Raw genomic sequence first — 20,234 nt, 5'->3', positions numbered from 1 at the left:
CTTAAGTATGAGTGTGTACATGCATCCCTGTTTGTCTGTGTGTGTGTCTCTGTGTTGCCCTGTGATGAATTATAAATCTAACTACCTGCCTAACGATCACTGGAGAGCCTTCCAGGATAAGTTTGTATAGATCATGAATAGATGTATTGTACATAGCGCTTGGTTGTAGACAGACTGTAACCTGCCGCCGCTCCTGATCCACCTACACAACTCAAACCACATGTACTAATCAAAACGACCATCTAACAGACACTGAAAAAGGAAAAGCTGTGCTAAGTTTATGGTGTCAATGCAGGGTGTAGTTTTATTGTGTCTTAACTAGGATGGATACAAGATGAGTAGAACCACAGCTCAGGACTTTAGGCTAAACATCCATCGGCATATAAAGTCAAGCACATTTTTATGGAGTTTTGTATCAGAGCAAAATTATTTGTGTATTGGGTTCTTTGTTAATGTTTTGCCATTTCTTACTCCACTAACTTTATGTTTCTCTTGGTTTAACATGTGCAGAGATACATTACCAGACTTGAATGGCCTCTCCATGTAAGTGTTGTTTCGAAATTTATTTTCTCTGTCTAATATTAGCTCCTAAATAAAACAAAAATCAGACATTTTAAATATCAAAGTCACTCAACAGGAGTTAAAATTTTATATCGGCTATTTGAGTGGTCGGTCAGAGTGACGTCAAAAGGTCTGTAAAGTTGGTGTGATTGATGTTTTTTTTTTCTGTTGCGGTTTTGCATGTTCAGCAAGTACCACACAATCACTGCTTGTGTGGTGTGTGTGTGTTTCAGTGTTACCTTCTCAAAGTTACAGTAGTTACTGATCTGGGGTTTTTTTCAGTTTATAATTTTAATGCTGCAGTTGTTGGACTGTGCTACAGTTTTGTTTCACTTCTATTGATTATGCATTTGAATTTCTTCCAATTTGCAGGGACGCAAACTGCGACCCTATGTAAGTGTAACCTTAAGATTGTTCTGTTGACTTGACATCACTGCTATTGTTGACTATTTCACAATCTTTAAGCTTTTAGTAAATTTGTGAAGTAAACTTCATGCAACCTTACCGCTAATGTAGCAGAGTGCTTTTTAAGGTACACTAATTGATGTTTGTGAATAAAATTCACTTAAAAAAAATACAAAAAATAATTTCTATGTTTAAAAAAATATGTGTAATACCAGTAAATTTAATAATAGTAATAAAAAAAAGTTATAAACAATACCATTATTACCACTTGGTATTTAAAAATACTATTATTTTAAAAACCATTTGGTCAATTAATGGCCTCCCTGTAGTGCAGCTTGATGAAGCAGCCTGACTTTTATGCATGTGGAAAGACAAATCTTAAATGTCTGAAGACTGGATTTTAAAACGTAGTCATTTATTTACATATACTGTAGTGGCATGTTGTTGAATATTAAAAGTTGTAATAGACTGTGCAAAATACTAATTATGTCCCTTTTTTAATCTTCTAGTCCCCCAGATGGCATGGAATACGACTTTTATTTCAATGAATTTGCTAAGAACTCTACTTGATATTAGAGACCAAGGCAGATGCAAAGTCAAGACTGAAGACTAACTCATCTTTTATCACTCAAGTGATTGTGCTGTTTTCTTCATTGGGATCTACAGTTTGATTTGATTGTAAATAGAAACTTTTTACAGCTAGAATTAGCCTTTTCAGGGCCTTTTAGGCCATTTTCAAATGGCCACACCTATTTGAATATGGCTGCTGCCATATTCAATTGAGAAGAAATAACTATGTGTTCAGTATCGGCGCAGCACCAGTTTAAAGTGTCCGATAGCAGGATTTTTAGCACTACAGAACCTGTATGTCAAGGGCGAGAGACTTCCTAAATGTTGAGGTGTAAGCTAAATTTAGTCCAAAAAATAGAAATTTGAATAACATGCGTTCTTCTCACAAATATTATTCTAGAAACCTAACTTTAAAGTAACAGACAAAGGACTTTTTTATTTTTTCTGGGATGCATTTCTGTGTAGCTCAAGTTTTAAATTATAAAGCTTTATCCCTGTGCAAATATCACGGCTTGCTAATTGCTAGCTGCTTTTGAAGACAAGATTAGCATTTGCTTCTGAGCTCTCTGCTGGGTTTTTACATAGTCTGTAGAGCATTTTGTGATTCAAAAACTCGAAGTCTTAAACTCACACTGTAAAGTAGGGCTGAAACGATTCCTCGAATGATTCGAGTACCTCGATTACTAAAATTCCTCGAGGAAAATTTACCTGCCTCGAAGCTTCGTTAATTTATGTTTTATTAGTTAGCGCACCGTGTTCCGGCCGGGACTTCATTTGCGTTGCGCGGAGCTCTCACTTCCGCCTCTGAGTTGTTGACAAAAGCTAAGTCTCAGCGGCATAAAGTCCAATCTTCAAGATTGGCCCGTGGGGATTTTATTGATTGATGATAATGCCCGACTTTTTATCGTTTTTGGGGAACCAATAAGCATCCTTAAAATGACTGGGGAATGCCTGGAGTACGGCAGCATTTCTCCTCCGGGGCTGCTGGTTGAAAGCGAACGGCGGGAAGAGCGCTGAGGTGAGCGGATAGCCTGAACAGGGCGGGCGGCTGAGTAGCTGATGCTTACCGTGTAAATGTAGCTTTACCGACGAACCGCACAATAAATTTCATATCCCGGTCTGAAGAAACGGGTGGCGGAGCGCATCGTACATGGCTGGTAGATGAGTTTCTGAGTGTGACCAGTGAAGGTGTCGTAAATATCCCGTATTGCTTCCCCCCCGTGTTCGTCCCCCGGTCTAACGGTTCGTCAGTCCGCTGGTCTATTTCCTCCCCTCCACCCCATCTTACGTTCGTTCATTCGCCCTCTCTTCCCACTCCAGGCGCCATTTCCCGTATTTTCAAACCCAAAGCGTGACAGGTTAGGTGGCAAGGTGAGTTTAATTAATCTATTAAACTCACTGAAGATGAATACATAAACTAAAAGCTGGATTGTAGACATTTTATAAGCATATTTGTGAGCCTGCCTCTTTGTTATTAAATTCAATATAATTTCAGATTTTTCTATAACTTTTCTTCTGGTTAACTTAGAAAGTGAGCTATTATTGTTACAGGTTAGTTTTCTAAACTACAAAAAAGCAACTGTTAGGGATGCTCAAATATGAAAAATTGGACTGATATTGATATCTGATAGTAACACCGGTATTATGCCAGATTTACCAATATTTCATTTTATAATTTTTTTTATCCGATTACTCGATTAATCGTAAGAATAATTGATAGATTACTCGATTACTAAAATATTCGTTTACAACAGCCCTACTGTAAAGACACCTCAAGTGGATAACTATTATGTGCTAGCGCTCATTTTGTGAACTCCATATGAGCACTAAATTAAAAAGGTATTCCACATTTTGATTGACTGCATTAGATCATCTCTGGATCAAAATTTAAAGCATTTTTGTAGGTAGATATTTTAAATCTCCTCCACATGTAGATTATTTTATGCACACTGGAGTGATTTATTTCAGTTTATTTCTTTAAATTCCTCACCAGACTCATCAGCTGCCACAGTCGTCTTTACGGATGAACGCTGTGTTAATACCACAGTTGGCTAAGCATTATTAGCCTCTGATGTGGTTAACGCTAGCATCTTATACGAAAAGGCCGTTTCATTGTTTTAACGCTGTACAACATTTGATCTATTTTTTTTTATTCTAAAATACTTTATTAACCAATATTTTACTAGATTATTCTACACTTGGCATAGATTATTTTAAAACAGTTTTTGTGAATCTCAGTCTTGTTAAGGCACTGGATGTATCTTCCAATCTGAACTTAAAAGTAACACCTCAAGATAAAAATATAATTTGCTTATGGCAACAATTTTAATGTTTATCTTCATTTTAACCACTGTTATATGTGGATAACATGGATTCCCTAATTAGCACCCAAAAATGTGTTGCTAGCTTATGAACTCCCACTGACAGGTAAGAGGGAAAAATAAGGAAAGGAAATTGTATGAATATTGAGTACCAAAAATGTAAAAAAAAAAAAAAAAAACATTGCTAAAATCTTCATGGATGCTTTTTACTGGTGCTGTTGCTTTAGTTATTTTATTTAAATTCAACATTATGTGAGCCGCCCTTTTCCTTTCCAGCATTTACCTCTGAAACAGTAACACAACAAGACCAGTTCACTTTGAATACGGTACTTTAAATTAGAAACCCATCTGGATTAAAGGGGTTTTCTTGTCTTTTGTGTTTTTATGCTTAATGGTGGACTTCTTTGAAAAACACACACACATACATGACTTGTGCATTTATTAACTCCTCATTCAGTTGCTTGTTTGGTTTGATTTAAGCTAAATAAGAGACTTGTCATCTACTTCAACTTATTGGGTGTTATGTTTTGGTAGTCCTGCTATTTTTCTTTGTAATGTTGGGGGTGGGTTCAGTGACATTGTATTTTCTCAGTTGTATAATCTGTCCTTACCTAAACACTTCAGTTACTGCATGTTGAACATTTAACCATAATATATTACACAATATTTATGCTTAATAGTCTGATAGTTAGTGTTCAGTCACAAACCTGGGTTCAGTCACAAAAGAAAACAATAATAAACAATAATCATTTTCTTTCATTACTGCGGACTGCAGTACTATACCATGGTGATGGCAGATGCAGTAAAGTTGGTGGGCAAGACTTTAGTTATATCTATGAGTTAAATTTTTTTATACTATTTTTATATATAAAACTCTAGTTGACAGTATTTTCAAAAAGCTTTAGCAAACACTGTTACAGTACATTCAGATGTTTATCTCATATTAAAACCCAATAGTAAACATGAGACAAATCATCAGTATATCAGAACGACACAGAAACTACACAAACACAAGGGTTAGCATGTTAGGCCAACTCCAGTGACAACATTACAAATGGTAAAACTGGTTGTCCTTCTCTTGTTTGTAAATACATAACTGCAAATTGAACTGCTTCACTTTTATTTTGTATGAAAAGTTGTGTGATTTAAATACTTTATTAGCTTATAAGATGGAAGGAAATGTAGCAAAAGTTCCAACCACAAGTAAAGGGATAGCGCACAATTAAAAAAAAAAAAAAACTTCTGTTGAGACTGTACAGTATGCTGTTATTGTCCTACCCACAGTTGATAATTAGTAATATCTCGGCAAATCCGTTTTGCAAACATACAGATTTGTTTCCCCCCCAAGACTGAAGTTAGCTGCTTGTACGAGAGCCCCACCTTCTCAAAACGACTCATATTTTGAAAATGCAAGATGCTCGTGGCAGTTTTGGCATATTGACATGTTTGCATTAGATGATTATTTCCAAAGAAGGTGATGGATGTTTAAGCAGAATGCCAAGATTTGGGAACAATTACAAATGAAGAGATTTTGAGAAAATGTGCTTATGTGACTGAAAATATTATTACCCCTTGTGCTGTCTCTGGGTATAAAATGGATTGCAAATTAGTAAAAAGGCAAATGACCTAATACAGAAACATTGAAACCACAGCAAAAATATTGACTGTGATGTATGTCTGTCTAAAGCAGAGGTTCCCAAACTGTGGGGTGCGCCCTCTAAGGCCCCCTAGGGGGGCCGCCGTGCCATTGCAGGGGATGGTGGGGGGAGCCCTCTGGATGAAAAAAAATAAATAAATACCTGAACGCTGTATGCGCTGGGTTTTTACCTTAGAATGACTAACTCTCTGTTATTCCTATGTCAATTTGTCAGAAAAAGTTTGGGAACCACTGGTCGAAAGAAACCATGTGTTGACGAAGTACACCGCTGTTGTATTTCCTCGACTGTAACAGATTGTTGCTCCGGCTGGAAAGGTTTTGCTCCTTCACTGCAAAGATAGTGGCTGTTTTCAGGTTTTTAAAGGAACATTTGTGGGAGCTGGCAGGGGTCCTTTGAGTCTGGAATAATTTTAACGTGGCATAAACCCCTTTTTTAGACTCCAGTCAGATGGTCTGGTAGCTTCAGCCTTCTGGAAAAACAAATCTGCTTATTAAGAAATATATTAGCTACCTGCAACTGCTTCAAACAAACCTCCTTTGAAGAGTCCTGAACATCCTCTTTTAAAAACATTGTAAAAATATATATATAATTTTTATAGTTACTCTTTTTCTAATTTAAGCCTTATGCAAATCAATTCTGTGTAAGCTGAATGAATTCAGTTTTTAACATTCCTTACACCTAAGCCATCCCTTTCACATGTTTTTATATGCCAATGTGTTTAATGTTCCTTGTCACGTGGATTTTTCACGTTTTACACATCATGCAGTTTTTTTTGGTAAAAGTCCTCGGTTGTTGTGAAATATACATATATATAAGATTTCAAACTACCATAAAATTAAAACTGCCAAAATAATTGGGTGAATTTATTTACAAATGCATTCATCTATACATGTATTATTTCAGAATTTCAAAAACACTGCAGTTTCCTTACTAGAAGCAGCAGCACATAGATGAGTCACAGAAATAACCTCCGGGTTTTTGTTCTTGTAAATAGAGCTGGGACCAGAAATGTTAATCGATCTTGTTCTTCCAAATGTCTAAGATTTTCCATATGCAAATGTTTTGTCTTGTAATTGACTGTATACACTCCAAATAAACTCGAAAAGAACACAAACAAAAACAGAAATTGCAAACGGATTTTTTTTGTCTGTTTTTTTTTTTTTTTTTTTTTTTGACATTTAAAGCCAATTATGCCCCAAACTATGCCTGTTACCACAGTGGATGACCAGTTGAATGTTTGTACATAGCAGGATTTGTTTAATCTGTGATAACATGGATAGCGAGCATCTTATACTTTCTATCAATTCACTTTCCGTCCATTTTCAACAGCCTTTTTTTTTTTTTTTTTTTTTTTTTTTTTTAGAAAAAAAATCTTACACTGTACAACATAACGTTTCCATTAGAAAACAATCTAATTTTAATTTTTTTTTTGTTGTTGAAAATTTAAATTCTACTCAACCACAGCCATGGAAATCACTCTGGGAGTAAAAAAAGGAAATGAAGTGAAGGTGTTACGTAAGTGAAGCAGAAAGAGAATCAGTTTACAAAGCTTGGATCAAGAAATGTTCTAGCAAAACTAGCAAAATGTTAACTTCTCTCTGAGCCAAAGACAGGAAGAAGGGTGAGTGAAGAAGGGAACAAATACAATTTCAAACTTCAATCTTCCTCTTGGAGAATGTATGAAAATCAAGATGCATTCTGTTAAATTTCAAATTTAACAGAATTGAGCCTTTCAACTTGAACAGACTGCAGCTGTCCCACCTCAGGGACTCTGCCTTTATTAACAGAAAATTTAAGTTTCTCTGATGTATAATTTACATAGCACAGTACCAATGAAAAAATAAAAATAAAACACCTGGTCTTCAGGACAGCGAGCTGAGTTTGCTCTCCTTGATTTTCCTTGGTAGGCCTAAGTAAATAAAATGTAATAACTCAAAAACGCCTGTACATGGGTCTTCAGTCAGCTCTGCTCTAAATCTCTGGGTACAAAATTTTTGTCAGAAAGTCAAAGAAAACATAAACCAATGCAGTTACTGCATATGATCCAAATGTGGATGTTGCGAACAAAGTATTTACTTATAAAGTAATACTCTACGGTTCTGGGTAAAATAGTAAAATTTAATATTGGCACTTAAAAAAATCTGCCTAAAAGAAAAATAAAATATTTTAATTGTGGATCTTTATTTTAAAAATAAATAGGGGCTTTACTACATGAGACACAAATGCTCAAGTGTTTGAAAGGGGCTTTAAGCCGTGATTGAAATCCAGATTTATCCCCCTAGGAGAAAGATACAATTACCCTAAACATGCAGATTTCTTGGAGTTTTACAGTAAATTATATTTTTCCATTTAGGGCAAAAAATAAATTAAAAAATGGTGACACATCTCTAACGTAATGTGGTATTATGTAACTCATTATACAAACAATTTTAGGAATGACATTTCAGGGAAAATATCTTGTAAAACAAGCATACACATACACACAGACAAGCAGGCGCACTCAATTTGTCTTTCTCACCATCACTCTTATCACACAGGCTTGCATATACACACACACACACGCCCACACGCACACACACACCCCCACACGCACACACACACACACACACACACACACATACAGCTAAAAGAAAGAAAAGGCGAAAACAATACCAATACATATCTTGACCAAAGTTCGTGAAACAAAACACAGAGCGAGATCACGCTCAATCAAACTTGGAAATGCAGGCGGAGGTCCTTTGTTCTACTGTAGCTTCACTCTTAGCAAAATGAAAGGCAGGGAAAGTAAACAGAAAGGGAAGTAAAGTTGGAAATGGCACCACTATCCCTGGCAGTTACAGCTGTCTGGTCAGCAAGGAGTAACTGTTTCACCCTGCTACAGGGCATTGGGTGCTTCCTTTAGCGGCAAGTCCTCCTCCAACCCTCCGACTCTGGGAACAGGAGAAGGAACAATGGGTGCAGGTGAGAGTAAATAAGTTAATCGGGGCAGTGCATGCCTTTTCTATAGGTCCTGTAGGGAGCACGACAAGGACGACAAGGGGGCTTTTCACCACTCTTTGCAATTGTCGAGGAGCGGGAGGAGGCATGCGTGCAAAAACAGAGTGTGGGCTGCGGATGGACCGGGAACCAAGGGTGCAGAGTGTGGCGCTACAGGTGGAAGGGGTGTGAGAGAGGTTGGGGGTGTCAGAAAGCAAATCTCCAGATTTATAGGGCCTGTGTCTTAAGCTCAATGGACTCTCCCCTGGTCTCCTGCTGGGCCTCGGCCTCTGGGGGCCGGGTGCCCTTCAGCGTGGCCAGCCTCTCGGAGAGGCCGCGCATGCGTGGGAACAGCAGGAAGTCATAGAGCAGAGCGCCTATGGCACCGCCGATCATGGGTCCCACCCAGTACACCTGGACAGGACGAAAACCAGCAGAGTTAATATAGAAACGCCACAACAATTTGGTTTGGATTTCTTTGCAGAGCAAATATATTTACACATCTTACCCAGTGGTTAACAAAGTTCCTGACAAGGACAGCAGGGGCGAAGGACCTTGCTGGGTTCATTCCCGCTCCTGTGTAGTACATCTAAGCAACAGGCAGATAAAGTGGTTCAGCATTGTGGCTGCTTATCTGCTCATTTAGCACAAGGTGGTCACTAAGTCTAGCATACTATTCAATGTTGTTCATCTTGATGTATTGATTTTATGTTGAAAGGGTGTTGGAAGGATGTCCTTCATAGTAGAAATTATCTACTGAAATGTTTGCCATGATTTTGACTATTTCATACAAGGAACTTAAATAACACCAGAAATCTATTTTTAGTTCTGAGGTTATTACAATTTAAGTCTGCAAAAACAATACCAAGACAGTCCTAGCCTAGCAACAGCGATCATGAATATCATGGACCGGCCGTTGTCCTGCGTGTTTTAGATGTGGCTCTGCTTGGACCCTCCTGAGTCAAATGATTTGGTGATCAGCAGGCTCCTGCAAAATTTGTGGTAGGCTGAGGAAACAAAGTCAAAGCCAAACGCTTTCATAGCCCTGGCACATTTAGATTTGAGGTGTTTTCATTCAACCACATCATTAAAACATGTGCATGATGCAGGTCCAGTTCTTTGAGGATGAACGCTCTCCTTGCCATCACCCTAATTTGTACCTAAGATGCACTTAAGTCATCTGTCTAAACCGCTCCAAAACATTAATATTACTTTCAGTCAGAAGATTCATGTTGATAAAATTAATTGATGACTTTAATCCTAAATCTAATAGATGTTTGAATTGTACTGGATTTAACGTATTTCTACATGCGATGCTTTTTGATTGAGGTGAGTGACCTGTAGATGGACCGTTTCTAAAGCACTGCAGGACATCTGCCTTCAACGACTGAAACCATCCATCTCAGTAGGATGTTAATGGAGATCCAGAAGTAGGTACGATGCTGAGGAAGTTTGAGGTTTTCCATGTGACAATGCTGCTGACCCAGCAAGTTTAAACACAAAACGCCATCTATCTTAGTTTATCCAAGCTTTGCTCTGGTGCTTCTAAAAAAAACACTAATTTGTGCACGAAAAGGCTAGAGTTTGCTCTTGGATTAACCTAAAAAAAAAAATCAATGGCTTCTTACCCCAAGCAGATGCCCGATGAGCACAGAGAAGCCGATGGCAAGAGCAGCAGAGCCCAGGCGTCCGTTGCGCCTCTCATCCGTCACAGCAAAGACGCAGACGACAAGCTGGAGGGTGAGGAAGATCTCGATCGTGGTGGCCATGCCAAGGCTGATGCCTGGCTGCAGCTGTAGGAGACAGTTTAGAAAGATGACAAGGAGAAAATTGAAATTAAAGAGAAAGTGGTCTATAGTTGGGACATATGTCAGGTTATTTTCAATCTGCAGACTGTGTGGTCCCGTCTTTCTTAAAAACCTTCATTCCCACTTGACTACTCTGGTCACCTTACCGTATTCAGTGCCAAGTTCCCCCTCATGTTGTTGGGTGTGACTCCGTACAGCACAGCAGCACCGGCCAGCGCTCCGAGACACTGGGCTATGATGTAGAAGAAAGCCCGGAACATGGACATCTGGGATCCGATCAGGTAAGCGAAGGTGACGGCTGGGTTGATGTGTCCCCCGCTGATGTGACCGATGGACTGGATGAAGGTGGCAGCCGCCAGTCCAAAGCAAAAGGCAACATGGAGGACATTGTGGGGGCCTGTGGTCCAGCGGAGGGCCGCTCCCAGCCCAAAGAATACAAAGAACATGGTGCCATAGAACTCTGCGAAGACCGCTCGCCAGAAAGACATAGACCTGAACTCCCACATAATGGTACAAAGTCAAAAAGCAGCTTCTAAACACCTGAGGACTAACTAATCGACCTAAAACAGAAAATGTCAAAAACAACAACAACAAAATACAGACCAAAAAGCACTCAAACAGAAGCTGTCTCTCTAAAGCTAAATGCAACAACACATAAAGGCCTCAGCATGTAGCTGTGAGTAAAATGTACGGATTCCTTCTTAAGTCAGATTTTTGTCATAAAGAGCTCCTGAGTGGAGCAGTAAGCCAGTCTCTGTGCATCTATATGCCAGCCCTCGCTGGTTGTTAGAAGAGTAACATGGATAGACAAACGTTAAGCATGTCCTGCAGACATTCAGCCTCTTTATCAGAGCGGGGGGACCTCAGAGGCCTTTTTATAATCCACCAACGCCATGACGGACGCACTGAGCCAAGGGGAGGGGTCAGCGGACAATATCACTAATCAAAACAAGGTCACTTAACCCTTCTTTTGCTAGTTGGTCCTTTGGACATACAGTTTGAAACTTGGAGGCCGAGAGGAGCTTTCTGGGAAGAGCAACAGTGTGTCTTCGCCAAACGTGAAGCTTTTTTATTTTTGGATTACCTTAAGATGAAAAAAAGTCTAACAGCCTGGTGGAAACCATGATGGCATTAAAGCGCTTTAATATAGGAAAAAATGTCTTTCTTTCCACACCAGTGTCACAAATTTAATGACTTTGGAAGTCGACTCAGACTTCAACACTGGTGACTTGTGACCTCACTTGGACTTGAGCTTTTTAACTTGAACAGACCAGATATCTTACAATTTGTATATTTCATGAATCATCTCACATTAACATTGATAGATTTAACATTACTATTGTTAATTTAAAGCTACTACTAAAGCAGAGGTTCCCAAACTACTCAGTATTGTGGAACAGAAGCATGAAGAAACAAAGCAATGTTACTGAGCACCATTCAGACAATAAAGGTAGTTAAGACTATACCATTTGTTTGGCGTAATTACAAGGTTGGAAAAAACAAAGAAATTTAAGAATGAATAACATCTGAGTAAAACTTCAAACACAGTAACAATAATCAATTTCCTTTGGTTTTGTACTTACAAAAGAAAATTAATTTAGTCACTTATCTGTAGTTATTGCCACCTTAAGAACTTATTTTTTTTATTCTTAGTTGCTGATGAAAATATGAAGAGAAAAAGAGGTTTTGTAACCATGACTACAAGTGCTGCATGTTCTCCCGGTTTGGACACACACTTTTCAGCACATTTGACTTTGTCCAGAACTATCCATGTATTAATTCACAGCCAGCACTTAGTGTATTCACTGTTATATTTCAGATTATCGTCACAAGTTTCTGTTCTGCTTCAGCTTTAATAGTCTCTCATTTTCCTCCAGCAGCATCGGTAATGTGGTCAGCTCATGTTGGTGAGCGGACCAGTTCCTGGAGCAGCACCATGACACTTCCACCTCCCTGCTTCACAGCTGGCGTGTTTCACTTTATAATTATTATTTTTTCTGGAATGCATTTGGTTGGAGAGCAGATGACTGTTTAAGGTGACTGCTGTCACATTAAAAAACTCCTTTCTGGCCTTATTTTCTTCTTACATGCTAAACACTTAAGAATGCCGGAGACGATAGCACATACAGTATAGAAACAACTGATCTTCCACAGGTTTATGGCCTTATTTTTAAAGCAGAACTCAGATGAACTCTAATCAATGCTGCAATCCATAAGGCTCCAGTAATTTCCCAACCTTATGCTCTGAATAAAAAAAAACAAAAACAGATCTGTAGCAGAACTGATTAGACAGAGTTATGCATTGTGTGCTGTGGATTGGTTTGCAGGCTCAGGTCGGATAAAGCGGTGGAAAATCCACGGCCACAGAGGAAGAGGAGAGAGCAGCCGTGGTATTGAGCTTCTGCACTGGAGCGTCATGCTGACCAGGACAGCTACAGGGACGGCCGCTGCTCTCTGAAAGGTTTATGCTGACCTTACTGCTTTTTGTGCCTTTCACGCCTGGAAACAAAACGCTAGCAGTAACAGTTTCTGCTGGTTTCTATGGTCTGTTTTTCTTGCAGTCATATTCAGATCTGCAAGTTCCCTTCCTTGCACCTGTGAGTGGCTGACTTAGTGCCTGTTGTTTCACTTTTGATCTGTACATGTTCCAGATTTTTATCAGTGGTGTGAAACATGTTTGCAAATTCAACTGGCAGACTTTTGCCGAGCAGCAAAAAAAGAATTTGGTCATTTTGATTTTGACAGCTGTCTTGATTTTGGAAAAATTAAATAAATAACTAAACAAAACATGGATAATTTCAAAAAGTTCATTAGTTAACAGGTTGGGAAGTTTTGTCCTCCCCCTCCCCATGTCTCCCTAAGCCAGCTTTTGTACATTTAAGCCTGTAGTTTTTGTTTGGAGGGTGTTGGAAAAGATGCTTGCATTGTGTTTTTCTGTTCTCTTGGTCCAGACTGCTGACGCACACATAACCTGCAGCCCCTAAACACTGGGGCAGACAAACTCTATAAAAACTTTACAGTAGTAAAGACTTGCAGGAGAATAAGAAAATTTAGACTACATGATTGAATTACAATGCCTTTGAGAAACCCTCTGCTAGCATAATCACAGTCTGTATAATTCTGTGTTTGAAGTTCTGCATTGGGCTTGACACCAGATTTGATGAGCATCAAATAATGCACAAAAGCTAACTAACGGTATTACCCTGATGTTGAGGGAAGTCTAAAATTGAAGGTCACAGTTTGAAAATTTACACACAGCAAAACTGAACCACAGCAAATTTATACCTCAAATATTCAGAAAAGAGGAATGAAACTGGGTATTTCCCTTTTCAGTCTGTGTGAAAGTAAAGACGGTAAGTCCCTACCAGAGGCTCCAAGTAAAAGGATGCAAAACAGGACAGAGGTCCTTATAAGGCAGCACAGTCACACGCAAACTATTCATGTTCCACTGAAGTTCACATAAAGTCTACCAGGTTAAATTTCAGTCTTTTCCCAAAGTTAATCTTTAATACATTTTTAAAGGGAAACATGAGCATACAGGTTTTAATCTAAGCTATAAAACCTCAAACGTCCGCACACCCCTCCCACTAATGTCTAGTTAAATCTCCTGCAATCAGCTGCACCTCTAGCGCCCACTTTATGTAGGAAACGGGACTTTCTGTCTCATTTCTGGTTAGATAAGGCGATGACTTTGGGTTTCAAAAATGGTGTAGCTGATTAAACTGGAAGATTTCTTGGAGTGGACGTGTTTGAACCGTTGTCCATGAGGTTTGAATTGGTCTGCGGTTGGGGTCGTTCCAGAAGTTTCATTTTGCCCTGCTTTATCCATTCCAAGACCAGTCTGGTGATCGTCCTTGTTTATTTTTGGTTTTTGTGCCATTTAGTTCCTGGGTTATATCAAACATCCCAATCCATTCCTTTTCATCTGGAGGCAGATTTTATCAGATGAGTGAAACTGGAAATAATTGGGAATATCAACAGTAAAATGATCTCAAAGAATGAATAAAGTTGGCTAATTAAGTTTCTGAATTTGACTAAATTAACTCAGCTAAAATGCTAACTCTGCTGTCTTTTTTATTTTATAAAGCCAACTAAGAAATGGATGCTTGTACTTATTTCCATGGTCAAATATTCTCAAGAAATTAGTGAATATTTGAAATAAAAAGCTTGAGTCAATCTTAAGTTTGCCAGTGGAGATTTAGTCAAATATTAGAGTGGGCATATGCATATTCTTCACTCAGTGAGTATACAACAAATTTCATTATAAATAAACAAACGTGCAGTGAATTATTGTTTTACACAGTTTAATTGAAGTTGCAGGTTGCATTATTGTTCCACCCTGGTACAGGAACCATATTTGGAGTAAAAATAGGATGTGACTGCCGTAGTGATACAATAATTTGGAAAAATTGTAGAGCATCTCAACTCTGGATGGATTTTGAAAAATACCAAATAGCAAATAATTATTGCCCTCTTAAAAATCTTTCTTAAAGTCCCATAGCCTACAATGAACACATTTGATACCTAGAATCAAACATACATATTCAAAGCATATTTGTTGTTCATGTTATGCATAACTTATGCTTAAATCTTAGAAAAAATGTATACAGTTTATATTCTCACTTCATAAGATAAAAACAAAACACTTATCTGTTTTATTTGCAACAATGAAAGATCTCTTTAATGGATTGCATAAAGAAAACAATGCCTTTCCAAGATGTGAACACATTAGGTCGTAAACTCAAACGCCATATTCTAAACACAAATCTGTAGTTGTCCAAGCATGTTTATTTTAAAAGCTGCAACATATTAAAAAAGTGAAATTACTGTTAAATATTTGCATGTGACCAAAGACACTGAAAAACCAATTTATAGCAGAACTCTTGCTACTTAAATGAAACGTAAGAGCAATTTACAATACAAACATTAAAGAGGGGAAGTCTACCATTAGAAAATTTACTTCTTGGAAAATAGGCATTTTCAGATCTTTTTTGTCATTAAAAATCACAATGTGTTTACATAACCTGACACCAGAAAGGAAAAAAACCCAACAAAACAGAAGAGAAACAGGGTATAAGACATCAGCACATCCCAATAGTCATTTAAGCCAGGGAACAACAACGTTTTTATTTGAACAAAATCGTCCATGCAGAACAAAACAGCAAAGCACAGCACTGTATGTTGTTATGGACGCCTGTGCATGTCTGTATCACGTCCCCCCCACCCCCCCGGTCGCTCTCTGCAGGGATTTCACTTTGGAAATGGGGTATAGAGAGGTTCTTCAATGTGGCTGCCAACTCATTGCCTAATTTCGTTCTTCAGACTCACGACTTGTTTTGATCTCTAGTGAGGTGGCAACCATGTTTGCCTACTCGAGGTCAGGCATCTCTGCAAGAGACAAAAATTCCAATGAGGGGAACATTGACAACAAAGACAAACGCAGAAACAGCTTAAGATTAAGTGTCAAAAAAATATCTCAATTCAGTAATTAAAATGCAATAAGTGACACTTGATGTAATGTGTATATGCGGCACATCCGCAGAGTGTTCACAGTGCTTCACTTCTTCCTACATTTTGGTATGTTACAGCCTTATTCTAATTTGTTTTAAATTAATCTATTTACCACTAAAGAGTTAAATTTTTGTCTCATCAGATCACAGAATCTTTTCTTTTCATGGTCTAAGTCCATTAGTTGCTTTCTGGCAAACTCCAGACACTCTGCCATGCGCTTTATGAAGGAGTGGCTTTCGTTTGGTCACTCCATACACTGACTGGTGGATTGTCGCAGAGATGTTTGTCCTTCTAGAAGGTTCTCCTCTCCACAGAGAGAACACTGGCGCTTTGACAGAGTGACCATTGGGTTCTTCTTGGTCACCTCTCTCTCTCTCACCTGATCTCTCAGTTTAGATAGCCGGCTCTAGGAAGAGTCCCGCTGGTTCCAACCTTCCTCCATTTGCAAAGGATTTCTCAACAAGAGCTTCTAATCAGCAGAATTTTTTCCGTATCCTTCCCCAGATTTGTGTCAAGACAATCCTCTCCCAGAAGTCTACAAACAATTGCTCTCATTTTATGTTTAGTGTTTGACCTCTGACCTACACTGTCAACTGTGAGACCTCACAAGCGTGAGCCTTACCAAATCAACAATTATATGAACTTATCACAGGTGGACTCCATTTAAGTTGTAGAAACATCTCAAGAATGATAAGTGGAAACAGCTCCATTGTGAGCTTCATGGCAAGGATGTGAATACTTATGTAAAAGTAGTTTCTTGGTTTTCTATTGTTAATAAATTTGCAAAAAAACAACAAAAAAAAAAACAACAAACAAAAAAAAAGAAACAAAAAAAAAAGTTTTGTTTCCCCACATTGTCATAATGGGGCATTTGGAGCTTACAGCTAATAATCAGATTATTTTTCTTAAATTACATAAATAAAAAGGATTGAAAAGAAGTTGGCTAACTGGACACTTGACCAGCGGATAGACACTGCCGTCTTCGCAAGGTGGCTAAGTCTTAAGAGGTCACTGCTGTTCAGAGTGCTGTGTGTTAGAGGAATAATGGTTGAGTGGAAAACTGATAAAGTTGCACAAGCACCTGCTACCAGGAGATTTTAGAGCATTGAATTTCTCCCTCTGCTGATGGGCTTCATGGAGATCCTGATTTAATCTTTCAACAGGACTTGGCATCTGACCGTAATGACAAAAGGTACCAAACGTTACCGTTTGAAGGCAACAGTGTCAAGAGTGTTTGATGAGCCAGCAAACTCCTCTCATCTAAACCCTGCAGAGGCTCTATGGATTTTTGTCAAGAGTAAGATGAGAGAAACCCTGAAGGTCACAACTACAGCAACCTGGGTTTTCTAAACACCTCAGCAGAATCACAGGCCTTTCTCCTCTACACCAGGCTGGAATGGTGCCACAGTTAATGTCAGGAGTCTCAACCATGTACTGTATAGCACATTGACATGCTTTTTAATAGATTAGCCTTTTAGTGTTTGAATTCCTTTTAAATTAGTTTTATGTACCGTCTAAATTTCCTGAGAAACTGAATTTTCAGCTTTTCATTAGCTGCAAGCCATATTCATCAACGGTAACATAAATCACTTGAAATGTTTCACTCCCATGAGTGAATGACGTTATACGAGTTTCACTTTAACTGAACTTGTCATACATGTGGATCTTTCAAGATATTATACTGTCATGTTCTTCTACGTATAAAGAATGATTTTCCTCTGTCCTCACAAAGAACAAACTACAACTTCGCTGTTTTTTCTTTTTCCTTTCTTTAAAGTCATACTTACTTTCATCATCGCTGTCTGCAGAATCATGCTGAAACACAAAAACAAAATTATGGGAACTTGGATTTCACCTGGTAAACGTCAAGAAAATCATCAGAAAATAATAAAAATAACTCATACTTCTTCTGCACCGTATTCTCCACCATCTAAATCGGGTAAATCATCTCCACCCATGTTGTTCATCATCTGAAGAAAAAGGGGGAGAGGGAAAGATATATGGCGCACATAAATCAGCATGTCTTTTCGTAATGTTTGTAAGACGTTATAACTGTTGGAGTTGATTTGAATTTTGTGCTTCATTTAATTTAGTTTGCGTCTTAAGGAATACCATCATGTCTTTATTGTAATGTCTGTGAAAGAAGATTTAATTGTAATTTTTGTTGTGGACCCCATTAGTCTCTACTACGGTAAAGGGAATCTTTGAATAAACAAATAAGTGCTGACAGTCTTTTACTCGATTACCTCTGAGAAGTTGTCAAAACTTGACATGTCCTCATCCGAGTCATCTTCCCAGTCCTTCCAGTTGTTGAAATCCACACTCAACCATTTAAACTAGAGGATGGAACAGAGTTATACAATCAAAAAATACTATTTACCTGCACGTAAACAGCATATTGTCAAATTCTTAAACTTAAATTCACTAAATGAATAACTTTGTGTGTAGGGCTTACAAACTGTACAACAAAATTAAGATCTTTTAAAAGATCACACAATGTAGAAAATAAGTGAAAAAAAATGAGAGAAAAGACTTAAAGTGTATTTAATACATTTAAAAAGAAATAAAGCTCCATTATTTATCTGTCTCACTGCAATTTAATTCAGTAGCAACAGATTTCTTGCACATTTGTAGAAGATGTCATGATCTAGACACCTGAAGACAGTAGAGTTTATTTCCAAAAGACAATCACTTTTCTTTTTTTAAGTTTATGAAAAGTACTTTTGAACAGCAGTGTGAAGACGTTTGTTTGACAATAAACAGTTAAGGAAAAATGCATTAAATTTAAAGTTACCTTTGCTTTTTCTTTGGTAAGTCGTGGCCATGATTTCCCAGCTTCTGCTTTTCGTAAACAACACTGCACAGACCTGTCTGTGCGGCTGTGTTTCGATTGCTGTAAATTACATAGATTATAAATTTATTAACAGCCCTTGAGAAGTAAAACTCATCCTAAAACTTTAACTAGTTCTGCAGATGGTAATCTTACTTTGGGATCAATTTCCCCAAAAAGCTCAATTTCATTGTTGTATTTGTCTTTTCCGCTGACACACCTGTAAAAATGACAGAAAGGGAGGTCACCATACTTTCCAGTACACCCAGTTTTCCTTCAATTTGGTCCACACAGATGACTGGATTTCACAAAACACAACACATTTTTATACAAATACAAAAAGACTTACCATCTAGTGTACTTTAAATACAACTTACCTAAACTCAAATTTTGACTTGTCCAATTGGACATGTACATCTTTACTGTCTTCCACGCAGAACTCAACAAAAACAAAGTCTCGTCTGTCATACCATTTAGCTGTGGCACTTAGGGTGGGAAATAATCCATGCTGTGGCAAATGGGCCATGCTATTGATGAACAGAAAGAGGGAATTAACGACAACATATTTCCTTTTTACATTAGACTGATCTGCTGGGTCACATGTGCAGGGTGAAGCAATCAGTTATGCTACATTTTATTACAGAGAGAAAACCTATCATACAATCACATCTTTAAACCATTTAACAGGGCAAGACTGAGTGCTTTTGGTTTTATACAAGGAAGATTTCTCAGCAACCTTGCTAGGAGGCAAAACAGTTGTGCTTTAACGTACAATTGTTGTAATCTGTGTTTTTTTGAATGACCAACATATATACTGTCAAATATTTGTCCTGAATTAGACTTAATGGTTTTGAACGAGGACATGTGTTACTTTAACTCAAAGTGAAACCTTCACACCATGACGGCATTCCTCCTCGGCTCTAACTTTAACCTAGTACTGTTAGTTGACTTTAGCCTGCCAGCTAATGTTAACTTAACTGATATATGGGGCGCATACAACGTAAGCTACAATTAAAAGTTTGGGGCTAGTTGGATAAGGTTATGTTAAGCTACAAGGTTAGGTAGGTTTAACGATTTGTGTTGGTTTTTATTCCTGTAACAATAAATGTTAACGGCACAGCTAATGCTAACTCGTGTGCTAGCTCAATGAGCTAATGTTAGCTAGTTGATCCGCATTACAGCACTTCAAAGACTAAGCGCTTATTAGCAACAAGCGACTGCTAGTACACAAATAAATAAGACTTACATCTTTACAGTATAGCAGGTGAACTTCTTCGTCTGACTACGGGCTATCTAGAGGTGTTATATAATAAAAACCCGGGCAAATGTGATGACTGAAACCTTAACTCTGAGGTTTTCAACCGAAACGTTGAAGTCCCTTAAAGTATCGCGGAGTTTTCGTGATCTCTCGAGAGGACGTTACCCGCCTGCTTGGAGCGTGGGCACGCGCTGTGAGATAATTCTAGAAACAGCGTGTGGCGCAACAGCGCCAACTGCTGCTTAGCCACAAGTAATTCATGATAAATTCAAACATCCACCGGATAATTAAGAAAAAACAAATCCTAACCCCTTCGATGGACTGGCGACCTGTCCA

At 38.2% G+C, this 20,234-nt stretch overlaps 3 protein-coding genes across 7 annotated transcripts in view; 1 reads left to right on the top strand and 2 right to left on the bottom strand.

The window, feature by feature from the left end:
- The window catches only part of stat6 (signal transducer and activator of transcription 6, interleukin-4 induced), a 30,591-nt gene extending 23,950 nt beyond the window's left edge, over positions 1-6,641 (top strand). For 3 of the 5 annotated variants that reach the window (XM_088007389.1, XM_088007392.1, XM_014982217.2), the window contains 3 exons: positions 511-543; positions 934-954; positions 1,476-6,641. In XM_088007389.1, coding sequence (XP_087863515.1) covers positions 511-543; positions 934-954; positions 1,476-1,536 — 115 coding nt within the window. In that variant the 3' untranslated portion in view covers positions 1,537-6,641. The remainder of the gene's footprint in view (positions 1-510; positions 544-933; positions 955-1,475) is intronic. The other 2 variants (XM_088007393.1, XM_088007391.1) reach the window with 1 other exon arrangement.
- A 2,078-nt stretch (positions 6,642-8,719) lies between these two features.
- mipa (major intrinsic protein of lens fiber a) lies at positions 8,720-11,412 on the bottom strand. Its single transcript, XM_014982215.2, has 4 exons — positions 10,446-11,412; positions 10,120-10,284; positions 9,000-9,080; positions 8,720-8,905 (listed from the first exon to the last, which is right to left on the bottom strand). Exons 1-4 carry the CDS (start codon positions 10,803-10,805, stop codon positions 8,720-8,722), a joined length of 792 nt encoding a protein of 263 aa, XP_014837701.1. The 5' UTR covers positions 10,806-11,412.
- A 3,533-nt stretch (positions 11,413-14,945) lies between these two features.
- On the bottom strand, positions 14,946-20,048 carry ptges3a (prostaglandin E synthase 3a (cytosolic)). The gene is made up of 8 exons (XM_014982214.2): positions 19,887-20,048; positions 19,018-19,167; positions 18,797-18,860; positions 18,605-18,703; positions 18,057-18,146; positions 17,715-17,780; positions 17,598-17,625; positions 14,946-15,687 (listed from the first exon to the last, which is right to left on the bottom strand). The coding sequence occupies exons 2-8, from the start codon at positions 19,164-19,166 to the stop codon at positions 15,668-15,670; spliced, it is 516 nt and encodes a 171-aa protein (XP_014837700.1). The 5' UTR covers position 19,167; positions 19,887-20,048; the 3' UTR covers positions 14,946-15,667.
- Positions 20,049-20,234: the final 186 nt, after the last annotated feature.

Source organism: Poecilia mexicana, unplaced genomic scaffold, assembly GCF_051168715.1.
Source record: "Poecilia mexicana isolate PSO_F unplaced genomic scaffold, ASM5116871v1 scaffold_7, whole genome shotgun sequence".
Lineage (NCBI taxonomy): Eukaryota > Metazoa > Chordata > Actinopteri > Cyprinodontiformes > Poeciliidae > Poecilia > Poecilia mexicana.
This window is presented reverse-complemented; position numbering and strand designations above follow the sequence as displayed.

Excerpts from the sequence above, each read along its gene's own strand:
- mipa (XM_014982215.2), bottom strand. The coding sequence starts at position 10,805 with ATGTGGGAGTTCAGGTCTATGTCTTTCTGGCGAGCGGTCTTCGCAGAG. Across the intron at positions 10,285-10,445 it reads GGAACTTGGCACTGAATACG|CTGCAGCCAGGCATCAGCCT; the intron begins GTAAGGTGACCA and ends TGTCTCCTACAG. Across the intron at positions 8,906-8,999 it reads GGAACTTTGTTAACCACTGG|GTGTACTGGGTGGGACCCAT; the intron begins GTAAGATGTGTA and ends CGTCCTGTCCAG.
- ptges3a (XM_014982214.2), bottom strand. The coding sequence starts at position 19,166 with ATGGCCCATTTGCCACAGCATGGATTATTTCCCACCCTAAGTGCCACA. Across the intron at positions 17,781-18,056 it reads GTTTTGACAACTTCTCAGAG|ATGATGAACAACATGGGTGG; the intron begins GTAATCGAGTAA and ends CTTTTTCTTCAG. Across the intron at positions 15,688-17,597 it reads TGCAGACAGCGATGATGAAA|AGATGCCTGACCTCGAGTAG; the intron begins GTAAGTATGACT and ends TGTCTCTTGCAG.